At 41.2% G+C, this 20,000-nt stretch overlaps 1 protein-coding gene and 1 long non-coding RNA gene across 6 annotated transcripts in view; both read left to right on the top strand.

Moving 5' to 3' along the window:
* Positions 1-5,877: 5,877 nt before the first annotated feature.
* nfic (nuclear factor I/C) overlaps positions 5,878-20,000 on the top strand; it is a 24,117-nt gene continuing 9,994 nt past the window's right edge. The window contains exons 1-5 of one of the 5 annotated variants that reach the window (XM_060066454.1): positions 5,878-6,166; positions 14,159-14,329; positions 14,786-14,962; positions 15,160-15,343; positions 19,943-20,000. The exon at positions 19,943-20,000 is cut by the window's right edge and continues 17 nt beyond it. In XM_060066454.1, the coding sequence (XP_059922437.1) occupies positions 6,089-6,166; positions 14,159-14,329; positions 14,786-14,962; positions 15,160-15,343; positions 19,943-20,000 (668 nt within the window). In that variant the 5' untranslated portion in view covers positions 5,878-6,088. Of the gene's footprint in view, positions 6,167-6,202; positions 6,746-7,100; positions 8,547-14,158; positions 14,330-14,785; positions 14,963-15,159; positions 15,344-19,942 lie in introns of those variants that run through there. The other 4 variants (XM_060066453.1, XM_060066455.1, XM_060066457.1 and 1 more) reach the window with 4 other exon arrangements.
* LOC132468689 (uncharacterized) lies at positions 8,554-9,393 on the top strand. The gene is made up of 2 exons (XR_009528252.1): positions 8,554-8,931; positions 9,095-9,393. It is a non-coding gene; the product is annotated as an uncharacterized LOC132468689 (long non-coding RNA).

The following is a 20,000-nucleotide window of genomic DNA, read 5'->3' as shown; positions in this document are numbered from 1 at the left end:
AATTGATTCGATTAGATTGTACATGTTTAAACCTTTTCGAACCTTCAAACTAATTTAAGAAAGAAAAACAAACAATCCAAACAAAAAAAGATGTGCTACAATGAAAATGGATATTCTATGTTTGTGGTTTAACCTCTTGTTACTATATTTCTGAGAGCTATAGTTTGTGAAGATAAACACAAAACCCTAAACCTGAACCGTACAAACTGTGTGGATGTTAAACAACTCGCTGGGTGGCAAATAAGGGGAAGGGGTGGGCAAGGTGTTTATAGAAGTAGGAAATAAACCATTGGTATCATAATTAGGAAAATTAGATAAACAGAAAGAAAGAAATAATGAGTTACTGAAAGAAAAGGAGAGTACGGAAAGAAGGGGGTGGTAGCATATATATATATATATATACATACGAGAGGCCCCGTATATATATGATGTACCCACAACTGAAAAATAACCCCGAACTTGATGGATTAAAGAGAAACAACACTGTAGACTACTTGAGTGTATTCGTTGCAATCTAAGGGTTGAAATCATGCAAAGCTGACCATGCTCTTTGTTGAACCATAATGGGTTAGAAAACATTAACCATAAGTGTCTCTTTGCATGTAGCAATTCTTCACTTGTGTCAATGAGTAATGAAGGAAATAATAATGTTTTGGTTTAACACAGAAATGAAACAAATTCAAAATCTCTGCCAAAAGTCTGTTCTCTCATAAGCAGGGATCATTGCAAATGTCTGGTACCAGTATTTTAGATGCTTAGGGAGACACAAGTTCTTAACCTCCTTTTTCATAAGAACAACAGAACTCCAACATCCAGCCACTGTGAATTCACAGAGTTGTGCTTTGCTTTCCAGCTGAGACCACTTGGAAGTGGTTGGATATGGGCCCTCAGGCTTTATATCTCAGTTTTAATCAGGGCTCGGAATAATGCGCCTTTCTGGCCTTTTTTGTGGGATGAATCCTGTAAGATGCTGGGGGATTTAAACTGGTGCTCTGGTAGTCAAGGAAATCAAGCTTAGTGTTTGGAGATCTTCCAAAGTTATTTAATAAGTGGTTCAAAAGTTGTTGTATAAGAGGGAATGTGGCAGGTGCTGCAATTGCAAGTACATGTATTAAGGTTTCCCCATAATATCAACTCATACATTTAACTTTAAAAAGTTAAATATATATTAAATGTATAAATTACTAATAATAAATTAATTGGATGATAAGAAAAAACAAGAAAATAGAATGTATATAAAGAAAGAGAGACATATAATGCGAGTAAGGATGGACAGTGATGGATTAATTATGTTGATAGAGTGATAAAGAGAGAGAGGGAGGGAGACCAAGAGAAAGAGCGATAGAGCGTGAGTAAGAGAATGAGAGAGAGAGAGAGAGAGAGAGAGAGAGAGAGAGAGAGAGAGAGAGAGAGAGAGAGAGAGAGAGAGAGAGAGAGAGAGAGAGAGAGAGAGAGAGAGAGGTGGGGGGGGCTGGGAATGGAGAGAGAGAGAGAGAGAGAGAGAGAGAGAGAGAGAGAGAGAGAGAGAGGGGGGGGGGGGGGGGCTGGGAATGGAGAGAGAGAGAGAGAGTTTACAACAGTTGTCTTCCAGTTTATGAAGACAACTGTTGTACACTAAAAACCACTAGATGGAGACATAGTCATGCATTTGTAAAAGATTTGCTCACTTCAGGGTCTTCGTAGAAATTGGCAAAAAGCTCTGGGCGATATGACTCACTTTCAATGGCGTAGCATTAAAATAAAGCTAAATAGCATGTATTTGTCCCGGCTTACATATTTCCAATAAATGTAATACTATCATGCTTTTTAGACACAATTTGTATGCAACTCAGAGACTTATTGATACATTAGATAATGATAGATGACATATCAAACGTATAGGCCTACAGTCATTTATAATATGAATTAAAAAATAATAATAACAGGCTACATACCCACCAATCATATTTGCCCCATAATGTTGAAAAGCGGTTAGAAAGCGATTGTGTTATTGCAGCTATTGTGTGCTTGTAGGCTTGGCTTCTCCATAGATGAGTCTACCTGCTTCTACCGTGGTGGTGTTTCGTTGAATGACCTCTAAGGTTGAAGTGATTATTGGAGCATGCAGAGTCTATGGAACCATGCACTGGATCAACAGGCACCAGCGTGTATTAATTTGTCCCATTTCAATATCACGCCAGCCATATTTAATTTACACTTTTTTGCTGATGAAATTATACTGCTTTGATATTGTCCACTCTTCTGTTAAGAATGTTTTCTTGTGTTATTTCAAGATTTCATTCATAAATATAATAAATTATCAACGTCATCATTATAATGTTAGACAATTTGGCTGTGATAGGTATAATGTAATGCTGAAATTACAGTAAAATCCATTTTGGGTCATATAGTTGGAGCTTTTTATTGTATGTGTGTGTGTGTGTGTGTGTGTGTGTGTGTGTGTGTGTGTGTGTGTGTGTGTGTGTGTGTGTGTGTGTGTGTGTGTGTGTGTGTGTGTGTGTGTGTGTGTGTGTGTGTGTGTGTGTGTGTCCGCATGCTCCTTTATGGGCATGCGCACCTCAAGGGGGAATCGCTATGCAGACTGAAAGTGGCTGAATCAGCAACTACTTCTCTTTTGTTCTCCACATCACACACACACACACACACACACACACACACACACACACACACACACACACACACACACACACACACACACACACACACACACACACACACACACACACACACACACACACACACACCTACTGCATGTCTTAAGTAAGTCATAACAAGTTTAGACTCCCTTGCTGTCTTGTCCATTTCATCTTTATCAGTGTGCTCCTTCAACAAAACCATATACTGCATCATTTTCTCTGCACTGTCTTCACAATCCTCCATATATATGGTTCTGTGTTAGAATCCGATCCACCTATCCCTGTTATAGTATCCCTATTATCCTCTGATTTAGCCCAACCTTGGTCAAAAAATGGGAGAGAGATATACCTTCTTTGTTTCCACCATTTGTGTCTATTTTTCACTTGACTATATTACAGCAGACCTAAGCGGTGGCAAAGGTTGACTTGATCGGTCATGCTTCTCACCCAGCCTGGCTCTATCTATCTTGCGAGGTATTTTCGGTCCCTGTTTCAACATTTTATAGATGGAATTCTGTCCTCAATCATGGGTTATGATGGCTCAATAAAATGGGACACTAAAATGTTTCCCTTAAATCTAAAGAATCATTGTTGCAGAAAACTAATATTTGGACAAATGCTATAGCCTACATTTATTTTTAACAAAGTAAATCCTAAAATAAAAAACACAAAAATGTAATTTAACTTGATACATTTATGAGACCAGCCATGGTACTGGCGAAGTATATTTGCTCTGATTCTGTAGTTGTTTTTGTTGGCTAATTCTGCCCTCCCCCTACAAGCCATAATGGGTCAAAAGCAGGGAAATTACAGCCAGTTTGGCCTCAGTAAGCATTCAGTAAAACCTAGCTGGCATTCACTCCTACTGCTGGAAAGAAAAGACTGTCGCTGTGGCCAAAGTTTCCACCACCCCACGCTCCCTCTCCTCGTCATTTTCTATTCCACATTACTAGCATGTGACCACTGTAAAGGAGTTGGCTTCTTTCTTTCCTCCTCTCACCATCATCTGAAGAAATTATGAAAAGTGCCCTTTTTTTGTCTTGAGTTTTCGATTTGAACGTAGATCAAGTAAATTAAGAGGATAAAGAAAAGCATGATGGAGATGTGTTGTTAAATGGGGGATTGTGAATATAATATATAAAATATAATTTAAACTAGTTTTGGTACCAGCTGTGTAGTAATTGAATGCAGAACACTTAGAAAAACTATATTTTGTAGTCAACCACTGTGCTGGCATTTTACAGAGTGCTAGCTGTGTGAACCCAACCATCATTGATTAATATATTTGAGATGACATTGCTGGTTGTAACCATCTACGTTTATATGATCCAAAGTGTGTGCCTACTCTCTTTATCCATGTCGTTTTGGGGATTGGTACAAATCAATGAGGCCATTACACAGCTTGATACGCCTGGTATCTCTTAAAAATGCTTTCTTCCCCCTTTGGTCTTCATCGTTAAAACAGGATCCAACAGCTTAGAAGCTCAGGGTATTTAGCCATTTTTCTTTTGATATGCACCATCAAACCACATGTTCCTTTGGCACAGCTCTGCAAGGTAAAATGGATCACTTAGTATCAAGACAACATCCCGGTGTTCCCTCAGCCCCCTGGGAGAGAGTAGGGAGCTGCTTAGGGAGACATCAACACCAGTACCAGAAACCTTTTAGGGCGGCGACATCTTAGTTTTTATCCTAGCTGCTGTATGTTGGAATTAAAGCTATCAGCATTTTTTGCCCGACTCACTTTGTCTTGATTAAATTGTGTTTTGATTGAGTTTCATGGTTCTCATGCATTCCGATCTATAGAAACGGCCATAGTGAAATGCATGTGCGCCATGATGGGACTCAATCTAAACAAAGTGGGGCGGGCAAAAATTGCTGATGGTTGCAGCTTTAAGGCTTTGGTTGGGCAATACAAAAATATTATACCATATTTTTCAATTCTACATCTTTGTGTGGGAGTCAGTCAAGATCAATCATCATACTTTGAATTAAATCCGAATCAAATGATTTGCTTTGTTTGACAATGAATGTATACTTAACATACTCCAAAACCATAATCAAATTCTAAAGGCTATATATGGTATATATAGCCTTTGCATTTCCCATAACCCACGGACACATTGAAAGCCATAGTGGCATAAAGAGTGTATCCTGCACTCATCACATAGGGGCTTAGGTTATGGTTCCATGGGGTACTCAACCAGGTTAAGATTAAGATATCTTGAGTCCAGCAGGGCATGATCTGCTCAGCATGCCGTTGGGAGGCAAAGCTTAGGGTTTCTGAGTGTCCAAAACCAGAGGGGGGCTGTTTCTCTGCGGTGCATTGGAATTGAGGAAGACAGGGGAAAGGTTATAACTGGGCTAGGCTTGCGGTCAATGGATGGGAAAGTTAAAGATATATCCTACTATGGTGCAGGTCTAGGCTTATGTCCTTATTCCTATATCTTATGCAGGCTGAGGCAAACCACTTGATGTTTAATCAGGGAACCTTTTGGAAGCATCAACCCTCTACTGCTTTCTATAGGCATGCATGAAATCATACTGTGATTGATATCCGCCACCATGCTTAGAAACAATGGAATGAATAGGTTATTTAGTCCAAGTAGCTTATTTAGGCAAATCAAAGAATGGGACTCGCTTGTCACTAACCGACCCCTGCAGTTCCAACAATCACAATTGAAGAAGTGGTGAATATTTGTGAGAACCATTGGATGGCCACTCCAAACTAATGGGCCTGGCTTTCCCATGTTACTGCTGCTGACCATGTGGTTCAGCAAAAACGAACTAGTCTTCTGCGGCTTAAATCCTAGGCTACTGATATTTGAATCGTTAAATATCTGTCAGACTATATATAGGCAGACTATATATATAAATATATAGTCTGCCTATATAGTTTTTAAATTACCTTTCGGTTTGGAATGTCAACACAATTGGGCACACATAGGCTACGTGCAATATAAATATATAAATGCAATATAATTACACTTCATTGTAAAATGATAAAAATATTAATAATCATAATAATAAGCAGCTTGAATAAAATATTAAAAAATTAGACACAATGTCTGTTGAACAAGAAACGTCAAGAAATAGTCCTTCTAAACTAATCTGATGATACCTCAACGCGAATCTTCTGTTTTAACTGTGCATGGCTTAAATGAAAGTCAGGCGAATATAGCTTTATTGTGGGCGTGAAGGCTTAAGCGATATAAACAGAGAGAGAGAGAGGGAGAAGAGAGGCATAGAAGAGAGGAGAAAGAAAGGAAGAGATAAACGGCGTGTACGAAGGGAGGGAGAGGGTAAATGAAGCTCAACACTCTCTCCTGCCGCAGCCAACCGGGCGGCGCGCGGGGGGACTCTGCCTTGAAGGTCTAGTCTCGGCGCGGGACGTTTCTGGTCTCGAGCACCGCGGATTTACTCCTGCACGCGCATAATAAAATGGATATGGAATGATAACCGACAGCACGGGATGGCGAGGCGGTGAAATCAACTTAAACCTCCCACGGCGGTGGCTCTGTTTCGACATGGTAGGCAAAATGCGTTTAAAATCTGAACTAGGACGCTACGTTCAAGATCCGGTTTTCTAAAAATACGCATTGCAAGCGAGATAACAACATATGCGCAGGCGAAAGTCTGACATCAAGCGTCCGGAGTTGCTTATATTCCCCCTCTGTTCAGCCCCCTCTCTCTCCCCTTTTGCTGTTTGGTTCGCTGTTTTCGCGGCTTCGTATCAGCTCTCGGGCGAGACCGCAGCCAACTGTTTCTGTTTCCTGGCAGCGAGTGAGGACGGGAAGCCCTTTAATGTGTCTATGGGCGCCTTCTGTAGGCTAGCGGTGAAAGTTGTTGAGTTTGGGGCTTTTCGTTGGAGCGCGGGTAGCAGGCCCGGCGGCCGTTCGTCACGGGACGGCGGAAGGCCAAGTTGAAGTTCAGCTCCGGTCTCGGTTTCCTGGTTTGTGTGTCAGTCAGCAGAAAATGGCCGCAGTTCGGAGGCGGCGGACTGAGTGAGAGCGTCGGGCCAGCAGAGGGCCTCCTGTCCCGGGATGTATTTCACGGAGCAGATACCCGTCAGAGACTGGGAAGGAGCTAGAGAGGGATTGCCATATCCTGTGAGCCCATAACGTCTTTATAACACGCTACCTGTGTTCACTGAGATAACAGATGTGAACATAATATGATTTTGTGAAAGGATTCTGCTCTTTGGCATGCCACTTTATAATGTGGTACTTTCTCAGCATTAGGCCATAGTCCTATGCAAAATAAACAATTAACGAAGACATTGAATATCCAAAAGTTATTACACTCTGTCATCAATTTAATTCAACTTTCATACAAGTATAGCCGTCACTGATTAATATGTTAATGGTTAATATGGGAACCTGTTAATATTTGAATGCCCTTTTTGAGTAAGAATATCTGAGATTAAGAAATTGAGTGTGTGTGTGTGTGTGTGTGTGTGTGTGTGTGTGTGTGTGTGTGTGTGTGTGTGTGTGTGTGTGTGTGTGTGTGTGTGTGTGTGTGTGTGTGTGTGTGTGTGCGTGTGTGCTCAAGTAAATTGGCCCTCTTCAAGTTTTTAGCAAAAAGTAATGTGATTATTATCCTACAATCGAATTGGTTTACTTGATATAACAGGGATACAACCTACCTACATGGAATGAAAAGTGACACATTAAGGTCACCTTTTTATTCACTTGTGAGTGTTAATTAAACCTGAAAATGGAAATGTAAGGTTAGAGGCTGCGGTGTAAGCCCAGTTCAATATAGAAATGCATTATCTTGCCGTGCCATGCAGACAAAATACAATACAGCAAAACTGATGGGACTATTGTTCGAGAGAAGGGACCAAAACGAATGGGCCTACAAGTTCTGGGTCATCTTACAGAGAGCCTACAGTCAATAGCAAAGCCAAGTCTATTTCATAGAGACGTCATTTAAACATTTTTAAATATCTCCCTTAAGCATAGGCTATGTCAATGGGTTCTTGTTTGTAGCAACTACCCGGTTTTGCTAAGGGCTCAAGTTGCCATGCATTCTTGTTGATCTATGCATTATATTTTAGGACTTTAGCAGCACCCTGCAGGTATTCTTCATTTACGACCATGTGCGTGCGGATAATGGACCAACTTTAAATCGGTTACTAGATGGGTCGATTGAATTAAGGACATATTTAAACGAACTGTCAAACTAGCTGCAAGGCTTAAATCCTGCAAGGTGGCGTTAAATCCTCAATGCATATTGGCAACCACGCATAACTTTACCACAGGATCTGAAACGAGCTTTTGAAAGAGTCTCATTGGGCCGATAATGTGCATATTATAACGCTACTTATAGAAATCAAACGAAGTACAACAGCTGCTGCGGCTTTAAGCCTGTATTTGGGATGGGCTGTATTCATAACGTCATTCCATTCCTCCCTCCGCAGACTCTCATTCTTTCATACATCTCCTCCCTCTGCTCTTATTCCTTCTCTGAATGGCACAGTTCACTGGCTCCATTACACCTCCGGCGATATTATACTGTAACATTCGGTTCAAAGATTGTCTTTTTTTCCTCTTCGGAGTCTTTTTCCTCAACTTTCCTGGCGTGTCATCAGTTCTGGGCTTAACGTCACGCTTTCGACGTAGCGGAGTCATCCGAGGCGACACGAGCTCCGCGGGATCTAGAAAAAAAACAACAGTTCAACGACTACGGAAATTCGCTCTAGAAAACACTTATTTGGATATGTCTCGACAAAAACCTACGTGCTGACGAAGGGCCGTTTTCACTCCCGGCCAAACTAATGAAAAGACAACGCTTTCTTTTTTTCTTTTTTTCCACTATTCCTAAACCAGGGGGATGATTCTTTCAGAGTGATTCCTGGTTTCACTCTGCTTTCGCAATATGATGTTTTCTCCCCTCTCTCTGTCTCAGGTATAGAACTATCCTATTTGTGCATGCGTGTGTGAAGCTGCTTGTCCGCAATGTCTGTTTTCAACGTGTCGTTGTAGCCTACGTGTTTGAGCTGGGACCGGAGACCGGGGTCGGTACCCAGGGAGCTCCGGCCCTGAAAAGAGCGGGATCCGTGCTGGCCAGCAGCCTGTCGCTAGTCGAGGTTTTCCCACTGATTTGAATTATGTCCGTTCCCTTGCAGAAGATAGAGCCTTTACAGATCATGTAGAATACTTTTGGATAGGCGATGATCACGATTTGGTAGGCTAAACAGATGAGAACGTTGCAGACATGGATCGTAGAAAGAGTATGATGAATTATTATTATGGGAGATTGGTAGTGGGATTCCGATTCACTAAGAGTGTTTGTTGTGGGCTGCATTAACAAAAACCTTGTTAAATAGGCTGCTCAAGTTATGGATATTTATATTGGCAAATTTAATCGAGAATGTAATTCATGGCAAATGCTCGTTTTATAGAGATGTTAAAGTTATACCCTGAAAACTACAAGGCATTGTGGTACTTGTCTAGACTATATGTAAAAGTTATGGATAAGTTGTATGGGTCTCTAACACAGAAGGTGCGTGTGTGTGTGTGTGTGTGTGTGTGTGTGTGTGTGTGTGTGTGTGTGTGTGTGTGTGTGTGTGTGTGTGTGTGTGTGTGTGTGTGTGTGTGTGTGTGTGTGTGTGTGTGTGCGTGAGATGGGGGAAGGCGAGGGGGGCTTGTGTGTGTGTGTGTGTGTGTGTGTGTGTGTGTGTGTGTGTGTGTGTGTGTGTGTGTGTGTGTGTGTGTGTGTGTGTGTGTGTGTGTGTGTGTGTGTGTGTGTGTGTGTGTGTGTGTGTGTGTGTGTGCGTGCGTGTGTGTTTAAAATGCATTATTACTTTGTCCAAACGATTTATTTGTTCTTTATCAGGGCTGTTTTGACCGCGTCACTTTCTCTCTAAAGTAATCATTCACATACTCTCTCTGCTGGTGTTACGTTGGAACTGCATCCAGAAAAACACCACTGGCCCAGGATTGGCTTATCCAAGAGGAATTTTATTTGTGGTTTGGTGTCATTTTAGCGCCATATTTGCTTTGATTTAAGACATCAGGAAACCACCAAACTACTGTATGTGTCCATAAAGGAACAGGGATATATATCCGTCATCGCTTTCATGTTCTGTTGAGTAGGATGCTGTTTTATCTCTTATATTAATAAGTGGTGTTCAACTTTTCCTACCAAAGTCTTTGGATAAGAAGCAACATTCACATTTCTTAAGTTTTCTGAGAGAAGCAAATGTTACTCCTCCCACACCACAAACAGGACTGATCATGCTTAAGATTTCAAGGATCTTTCTTTTTAAACCATGCCAATTCTTTGCCATGACTTTGGTCTTAAACCACTGTTAGGCATCTGTAGCTTACCTTGGGAGCTACATTTCCAGTGCTACTTTGTCCCCTACAACAGTTGGTTAAAGAAGGATGAACCCTTGTATTTTAAATTTCAACCACACATGGCTATGGTAACCCTTACATGAACAACGATTTTGGTTGTTCATGTAAGGGCCACAACATTGTCAACTCCAATGACTATCCAAAACCATACAGACTAGCAGAAAACTATGCTAAATATTCTAATAATCTTTAGAGCTTATTTGATGTATCCTGAAGTAACCCAAGAATGAATAATCTGGGAGTCTCGTCTATGTAGTCATCGAAAATATGTCTAAAGTTTGTGGGTAGCAGTAGAAGATTCCCTTTTGGACAGCTGCCAGTTGAGCATGAAGTATAGAACGGACAAGTTGAAGTGACTGGGGAAGGAGCAGAGAAGACATCTGGCAATGAGAGGAGACAGGATTGATATGCCCTCCAGTCATTTACTGTGGAGAGGCATCAACAAAGCCCTTTGTCTATGCAAGTTATTATTCTATTTTACTGTGGTCTCACCAAAAAATAGAAATTCTAGAAATGACATGCTGTACTCAGAATCTCATCGACAAATTTGTGTTTGATTGCAGCATGTTCATATTTTAAAGAGCAGATACAAACCTATGCTATCTGTGCCTAAGCTTCAATTTATTTAAACTAAAAGGTTAGGGTTAGGGTGGCAGATACACTGCAAATGAGTCTTGTAACCAATCAAGCCACTCCTGACCTACTCCAAGCCCTCATGACAAGCCATACCAACGATTGAGTCAGCTAATAGCCCTGTTAACAAGCAATAACAGCTCTGATATGTATCTTGCTTGATTGTAAAATATTAGTCTATGGTCAATGTCATCCATTAATTATGTTAGTGGTACACTGGTTGAATGAGATCACAGTTATAGTTGTGTTCATCAGGAGTAGTGGTTTAATTTGGTTTTAAATCAAATGTTTTTGCTCGTTTACTAAATACTTGCTCATACAGTATAATGCAAACTCAGTTATCCTCCCAGAGGTGGCACTAGCTCAGCAGGTTGCTTATGTAATCTCAATTAGAATGATGGAGACTCCATCCTACCTGCTGTGCAAAGTTATAGGTGTCCTTGGGCCAACTAGCCTCCAACAGCTACACCATTGAGCAGCGTGTTGGTGACTACACACACCAAAGCAAATGTCAATCAGCAGGGATTATGGATATGGCCTCTAAAGTAAGATGTACCTATTTGTAATGACTGTTTTTAATGTTGCCTTTTTGATGGATTAAAGTGATTTGGGCGCTTTGAAATTGGAGGTTCAGGCTTCCTGGACAGTTAAGATGTTGTAGAAAGACATGTTCATGTTAGAACCTGTGCCAAGATTGCAAAAGGAGATTGTTCTACATTTTGCAAAGGATGTTCTCCTCTACTAATGTTATTTAAGGTACGAATTTACCACTTAATTCAATTGCTGTAGGTTGCCTGTGCTGAGAGGAAAACAGCGCCTTTTAGGGTGATTATCCATCCATTCATTCCTCAATTCATGCATGAGTCAGTTCCTCAGTCCAATCCTGGACTTCAGTTATCGTTTAGAATTTTCCACGCATTGGTTTTCATCTGTCATCCATCTATCAAAATATATGAACACAGCCATTGCCTCTAGCAGTGTGAAATTGGATTATTAGTGTAATCCAACTTCATCCAGGATGGGTGGCGTCGAAAATTCCAGTATGCCACAAAACACATTTGCGTGGCATAAGGTATATTTTATAATTGGGGACTAGATTGATCACTTTTGAGTGATCCGATTTTATTTGCCTTATCGCCTTATTAATGTGATTGTTCCAGGACAAATAAGAGTTAGATGTATATTTGGTTCGAGCAGTCCATTGTTGAGACTTTGTTTTTGATTGTATAAAAGTTTATGTCTCCGAGTGGAACCTGTGTTTCACTGTGGCTTGCATGACTACATTGGTGGTGTATAAAGAGGTGCAGAGTTTAATCGTTTCTAAACGTCAAAGCCAAGAGTCTTGAATGTCCTCCGACCCTTACCGGCCTCAACATTGCTCTGTTCTCGGCCGTTGAGAGAAAGCTCATAAAGTGCAGGCCTCTGTGTAAGGAGACAAGATGTGTGTGTGTGTGTTTGTGTGTGTGTTAGCGAGTGTATGTGTGTGTGTGTGTGTGTGTGTGTCTGTGGGTTTTAGCGAGTGTGTGTGTGTGTGTGTTACCGAGTGTGTGTAAGTGTGTGGGTGTTAGAGTGTGTGTGTGTGTGTGTGTGTGCGTTTGTGTGTGAGAGAACGAGTGCGTTTTAATGTGTGTGTGAGAGAGCGTGTGTGTGTGTGTGTGTTACATTAGACCAGGCTTGGAGCCAGCAGGATTGATGGCTATGCCTGTGACCTTAAAAAATCCCTCATGATATGTTGTAAAACCTTTTATTTCTGCTATTCAATATTCTCTATTGAATAATAATGAGGTTCCCAAAAACAATGTCAATAATCTATTTAAAGGGGTTTATGCTACAGGAAATTCCAGCAGTAATTCCTTTCCTTCTTCAGGAATTAGAGAATGAATGCTTATTTATAATATACCTAAGCCTTTGAACATACCGTCATCAAAAGTCGGGTTTATGTTTCATCAAGTAGCTTGATTCCTCCTTTCACACTGCCCTTAACTTTGCAGTTGGCTTCTAAACATGGTTTTATTGAGTTCTCGTTAATATACATAATATATATTATCTATATATTATATATAATTATTTACAATATTTATAATTATATTTTTCTCCTTATATTATTGCAATTCACACAATACATTTTCAAACAATATTATTCACCTGTTCAAGAAACACAACACAATTAGAAGTAATTCAGAATAAATACAAAAAATGATGTTCAGAAAATGAATGTGCATTCCTTATCTAAAATCCTAAACTAGTTAACCTAACTTCCGGTGTAGACTTTTATGTGTTTGATAACAACGTTTTGTGTTGGCAAACATGTAACCAGCATGCTGCCTGTATCCGCTCTGCATGCTTGCAGTGAGCTAATCAAACAGCTGGCTCGTGTTTTGTCACTTTTGCACAATCCTGTCAAAACCCTGCCTGAAACCACATTCCATATGCATTTTAGGAATCTGCAAATTAATGTTCAAATAAGTGTTTTCTGTAATTACACAAATAAGATAGGCAGCATCGGCCGTTACACGGTGTCAAGTGTGAGGGCAGAAGAGTTGGTATATGGAAGTGCTGCTTAATCTTTTTTAAAAAAAGAGGCCTTTTTACAGTTGAACTAAACGTTAATCTTTCTATATTTTTCTATGGATTAAACCGGTAAATGGTGGTTGTATCATCCCGATAACAATGGGTATTCTCTTACGTTATCCATAAATGCTTGCATTGCTTTATGTTAATACTATACCATGAAAATAATATGAAATATATGCATGGTTAATACTTAATGATATCACTGCTCAGATGCGGCCATGGACACAGCTTACAGTTGTACACAGTTGTACAATATGTGTACAATTGTATACATACTAGTAAATCAGTTTTTACAGTATCCTTCTGGCCGTCTGTAGAGGCCAAGATCGTGAAACAAATTCAAGCATTAATTACAAAATAGGGTTAGGGTTAACAACAAACAGAAAACGTGACGAATGAGGAAAAAGGCCCTAGTCGATGTAACAAAGGAGGATTTGGTTTTCTGAAAACAACTTATCAATGAATAGAACAATGACAATTTGGCAGGTGAGGTGTAAAGGAAAGAGAGTTACCGACATAAAAAGACGATTAGCAGGAACAGGAAGGAAAATGAAAAGTAAGAGAAAGTAAGCCAAGAAAACATTGAGAAAGTAAAGGAAATGAAGGAGAAACACAGGTGCATCAGACACGCACGTGGCACATTTGGTAGGAAATGTTGATCCAAAATACACACAGGATATGGTTAGGTGGAAAAACCTTTAATTGGTCCAAACCCTGGTATGGCTCAATCATGTGATGATGGTGGAAAAAACTAAATTAGATGAAGAAAAGTGTCTTAATACCAACGTAATATATTTTACCACGGCTATTAAAAGATAGTTATAATTTGAATTTAATGCTTTAACCTTTCACACTACCTGACAAAGTGTTAGATGCCATCATTCTACTGTTTCATCAAGGATCTCTCTCTAAGTCCTCACACTGTGTTCCTCTGGGTTTCCCCCTCATCAGGATGAGTTCCATCCATTCATCGAGGCACTACTGCCCCAGGTCCGGGCCTTCGCCTACACCTGGTTCAACCTGCAGGCCAGGAAGAGGAAGTACTTCAAGAAGCACGAGAAGAGGATGACCAAAGAAGAAGAGAGAGCAGTCAAGGACGAACTGCTGGGTGAAAAGGCAGAGGTGAGTGACTGGGAGCTATGAGGAGGCTCTCTTTGTCCTGCTGCCACTATAACAGGGGACACCTGAAATGCATTCATCTACACGCACAGAAATGAGCTGTGAGGCGGCTAAGAGCGACATCTACATTGTTCAAGATGCAGGAATGTGTGCCTCTTGAAAATGATCAACTCAAAGCAGATATTCTCCCAGTGTATTTCCCTCACTTAAAGATGATGGATGGCTATGCCATTTCAAACTACTTACACTCAAATAATAGCTCTTAAATCTTACCTACAGCCCCTATAATTAAAGTCTTATGTTTAATACAATGCCTGAGGTTTGACATTTTTTTTATGAATGTTTTACCCGGCAGCTGTCAACCTAATAGTGTAGTGTGTGGATATATTGTATTGAACTATTGAATTACTCACACTACTTATCTTTGGCTTGTCCAATGTCTTGTTGTCTTTCGTCCAGGTGAAGCAGAAGTGGGCCAGCCGTCTCCTGGCCAAGCTTAGGAAAGACATACGGCCAGAGTGCCGGGAGAACTTTGTCCTGTCCATCACTGGGAAGAAGCCAGCATGCTGTGTGCTGTCCAACCCCGACCAGAAGGGAAAGATGAGGCGCATAGACTGTCTCAGACAAGCAGACAAGGTAATATTTCACCCTCACATTTGTATAGCCAATGTTATGTCTGGCGCATTTGATGCATTTTGGTTGACGACGTATACATTTCCAAAGCACAAAGAAACATCCAACCTTTGCAACGACATGCGTGTGATAATGCAAGACATAGACATGGATATGGGTGCAGCGTGGGTGACCCTCCCTCCCCCACCTCTCCCCCCAAGGTGTGGCGCCTGGACCTGGTGATGGTGATCCTCTTCAAGGGCATCCCACTGGAGAGCACGGACGGGGAGCGCCTGGTGAAGGGAGGCCACTGCTCCAACCCCATCCTGTGTGTTCAGCCCAGACACATCTCCGTGTCCGTCAAGGAGCTGGACCTCTACCTGGCCTACTACGTGCAGGAGAGAGGTGACTGCCCCCGCCCTCCGTTCATCTTTAGCCATTTTTCCCTCGTGCCATCTTGCGTGTTAAAAATGTTGCTGATCTATCAAAGTCATGTGAGTGTGCTGGCAGCTGGGAGGCTGACAAACTCTTTGTGCTCACTCGGCCAACACAACTATGCCTTGATCTATGCAGCTCAACAAATCAAAAGGGGGGTCATATTTTCCAATACGTTTTTTGATTCAAACAACAAAGTCAGCATTTGATGGTAAGAAACAAAGAAGGAAAGGAAAATAAAAAGTTAGTTTGAGAGACGGGTGGGGGTCTCTTCGTAAAAACGATAAAACACTTGAGAACGCAACAAGCTCTTCAATTCAATAGACAGACTGAGTCTGTAAATATCCAAGAGTGGAGAGAGAGAGGCAACAAAAAGCCTAATGGATGATGAAGCTGAGGTAAGGAGGGACATAAATGGGTCAAGCCCTGGGTTCACCTTAAGCACCTTTATCCTCGCTGAATCAAAATGATAAGAAGAAAATGGGTTACAAGGCCTAATTAAAATGCACATCAAATGTTGAGAAGTAACAATTACTAATGACTTAAATAACTCAACAACTGCAATCGCAGAAGTTGAGAAATGATTCTGTTGTCAGGGCCAGGGCCACATTTAGCGAAGCACTTGTGCTAAAATGGCACTTGATCAAAGTGGGGATTTGAATAGTCAACAGATTCAATTATGTAAGGAAAAATAGTGCAAAGTAGTTGACAAATTGTTGCGCTCTCCATTTTATGACGTTCTTTAGTGAGATCCAGTCTGTGTGTTTGCCACAACTAAAGCCTTGAGCGGGGTTAAAGGAAGTACGCTTTCAGCCAAACCCAGTGAGGGAGAGAGGGAACGTTGTAAATCGGAAAGGATCCCAGCGGAAACTAAGCTTTTAGAGCCTGTAGAAAGACAGACAGACAGACACCCACACACACAGAGATACACACACTCAGGCACACACACACACACACACACACACACACGATGCCGGCCTGCCTGTTGTTAAGCCTGCCTTACCGACAATGCGTATTGATGTAAGTTCCCAGGTTATTTTTAGCTGCTCCCTGTGTGTACCAGACAGAGGACACTGAGGGAAGGCCTAGATCTAATTTTTCAACTTGACGATTATTATAAAGAGGTTAGCTTACGTGATCTACCTCTTTGTCTTGTTGTTCCAGTGATGTCCTTACAGATTGGGGCTGTAACCTTCTAGCCTTCTTCACTGCATTAGACTGTTCCCTCAGACCCCAGCACTATGCAGAATAACTTCAAATTCAAAGAAATTAAGATGCTCATATCTTAGAAATATGACATAATACTAACAACGATATAATATTAATAATAATAATAATGAAATAGGGGCCTTATCTAAAATAATCTGTTGAACATTTACATTGAAGCGTGTGTGAAGGTATAGCATACAATGAACAAAGAGATACAGGAAAAAGCTTCTTTTTTTTTGCCAGTTAGAATGCTGAATGAGATGCTTGGAAAAGGAAAGAGCCAACCGTTGGTAAGGGATTGGACTCCAGGGGGGCCATAGCTGGGGGAGGAGGGGGGCAGCAGGGTGGGGCGGGGCTTGGTCCAGGCGGCTTCTTCTCTCTCACTGGCTGGCTCCAAGCTCTTTGTGAAAACATATTTAATATGACTCGTACGCGCCGGTTCCAAAACCCATGGAAGGGAACACGGTGTTCACATCTGGTTTTCATATTGGCATTTTTTTTTCATTTTTTTGAAGCGAGGAACATTGGAACTTATATAAAAAAAAAACACTGCGCATATTTATATGAGCTGCTACTCGTCGTGCCATGATAGCCTCGCATGAGATGAGAAGGCTTTCTTTACAACACTGTCGTCAACTTGGCCCCGGATGGCGTTCATTAGGCCAGCGCCTCCCTAATAGGGATGGAGTACACAGCAAAATGAACAATGTTTGCACTCGTTATGTGCGTGTCTGTTTGTGGTTTTGCATGTGTTGCGGTTTTAAGGCATTTCGTGAACAGCAGCAAACAGTTAAGATGTGACCTTTCGGAGGAGAAAAAAGACGAAACACTGCAATTTTCTCCGATGTCAGAGTCGATTCACATCAAACCCCCATCTCAAGTGTAATTAGAGTCTGCAATGAATTTGCTGACAATAGAGGGATTTAGCATTTGAGTAGTGGCAGTAAAGTCCGCACCCAACCCTTTACTTGCTTACCAGCCACACCTTCAGTTATTTTTTTTCTTTTTTAAGGATGGGTCTCGACATTAATCCATTAGTGACATGTATATTGCGATTCCGTTAAGTAAATTAATAGACCTTCTGGATTTTCTTCGAGATTTATCAATTTGCATAGAGAAAAATGAGTGTACAGGCCTATGATAATGGCGAGGTCTTGCAGCTCCCCAGGGTATGTGTAAAACATGTGTGCATAGTTTTGACAAAAAACATTGTCTTGCAAATTATTTAAGAAATACATGAAATTCAGCCGTGGCTAAGGAATCAAGTCCAATTGACTTAATCCATCGCGGCTGGACCAGTTTGGAGACTCCTACTCTGAAGATGTGTGTGAAAAAAGGAAGGCACTGGGGGTAACGGTGGGGATTCTGTTATGTTTCCATTAATCTGTCCTCCGGCATTTAAAATACGAAGGCAAACGTTAACCTTAATCCTTCAGCAGTGGGCGACTGTGCCAACAGCCTACGCCATTACCGGGTCTCTAAATGCACACTGGAAATTCTTCTCTGAAATAAAAAGAAGTAGATGTGTATCCTTCCAAATCACCTACAGATGTGTTGAACATTCGGCGTGTGTGTCGGAATTTAAGTAAACCTGCAGGCTGTAATTTCTAGATCTGTCGAGTCGTCGCTGTTTGTTGCAACCGACGAGGAGAAGCGTGGGGGAGTGGGCATAATGTTTTGTTGATTGTTAGGATTACCACGGTAGACATGGATATCATCACACACACAGTTTTCTTTTGTTTTCTCTCTCAGATTTATTTCTATTTTTTCATTCTCGTTTGAATTGAGGTTGGCGTAAAAAAAACAAGTCAAAGTAGTTAGAAAAGGCTCTGTCTCTGTCTGGTTTCAAACATATTATAATGTTTGCCTTTCTCTTTCTTTCCAATGCTCTCTCTCTCTCTCTCTCTCTCTCTCTCTCTCTCTCTCTCTCTCTCTCTCTCTCTCTCTCTCTCTCTCTCTGTCTCTTTCCCTCCCTCCCTCATTCTGTTTTTCTTTCTTTGTGTCTATGCCCTTCTCCGGGTCAGTCTTTGTGTGTGCCAGTAGCAACAGCCTTCTCGCTTGGCATCCAGTCTTCTTCTAGCTGACACAGACAAAACAGAGAGGGGGTGGGGGCCAGAATAGAGTGCCAGCAGTTCATGGTGCGTGTCACTCCCCAAGAACCCCAACCTCCTCAGAGACAGCTTCACGTGAATCTTCAAGTCAAGACATCATGGAAAAGGGCCAATAACGGATTCTCACCAAAAAATGGCGCATCTGAAACCTGGATACAAGCCAAAAATAACAAATATGAATTTGGAATGCCTAGCGGCATAGCAGCTACATGCACATATCCAGTGAAGTAGCCATTCCAAAGCTTCTATGGAGTTCTAGTTGGGGCTTAGTTTTACAGTCTTGGTTCGGGAGGTAAAAATCCCCTTAATTGGTCCCATTGACAATTTTCCACCATGGATTTTAGAGTATTTGAGGAGCTCAAATGAACTTGAAACTCTCCGTGATTTACCATAAGGCTATCGCAAACAATTATTAGCTAGTTTGAGACATACTGAGGAGCAATTAAAAAGGAAATATATAACAATCCAAAGTATATTTAATAGAGAAATTCCTTTCTAACTTCAGTGCTGTGAAATCGTGGATGAATTTTTACAATATGCCATAATTTTTTGCATATGAAGTGAACGTTTGAACGATATGAACGTTTTTCCGACATTCAGCAATCAGGATTTCTCAAACCCTTCTCTAAACCAAGAATCTGAATATTCAATATTTTCTTTTTCTGAAGTACAAAATGACTTTGTTGTGAGTTCGTCAAGTTGCATCGTCCACCTGAAGCCTAAATGAAAATCTCATGCAGAGCAACACTGGTCTAAAACAGGTCTGTTTCCTAACAAAGACTTCAGTTAATAATCACAAAGCTCTGACAGACCACAGCCTCAGCGTATTTTTACAGCTGGAGTGTAGAGGTTTCTGAACCTGCCATAGGCAAGACCGGTGGGCCTACTCCTTTCTGTGGCCGTCTTCTGAATATATCACCAGACTGCATAAGTGCTAGTTGAATTTGACAGTATTTATATAGCCACCTGGAAAGCACTTTCATGAATCACCCATTCATGCGTACATTCTCAGCCTCGCAAGTTGACAACCAGCTGGTCTAAAGCATTCATCTCGATTAATGCATGTTCCTTCTTATTAGTCTCTGAGTAAAAATGAAGACAAAGCAGCTAAACACTGCATAAAAGGTATCACAACGTTGTGCTACTGCTCCTCGGTTATGTGCCGTTAGGTTTATTTATACCGCCTTGGCCTGACTACATGTTTAGTTTTCATCCTGTCGTCTGTTTGTGGTCCTGTGTTCCCCTGCAGAAGCTGAGCAGAACAGCAGTCCAAGTCGCACCGGGCTCGGTTCTGATCAGGAGGACAG

This window comes from Gadus macrocephalus, chromosome 12, assembly GCF_031168955.1.
Source record: "Gadus macrocephalus chromosome 12, ASM3116895v1".
Classification (NCBI taxonomy): domain Eukaryota; kingdom Metazoa; phylum Chordata; class Actinopteri; order Gadiformes; family Gadidae; genus Gadus; species Gadus macrocephalus.
Note: the sequence above shows the minus strand (reverse complement) of the source record. Positions and strands in the feature narration are given on the sequence as shown.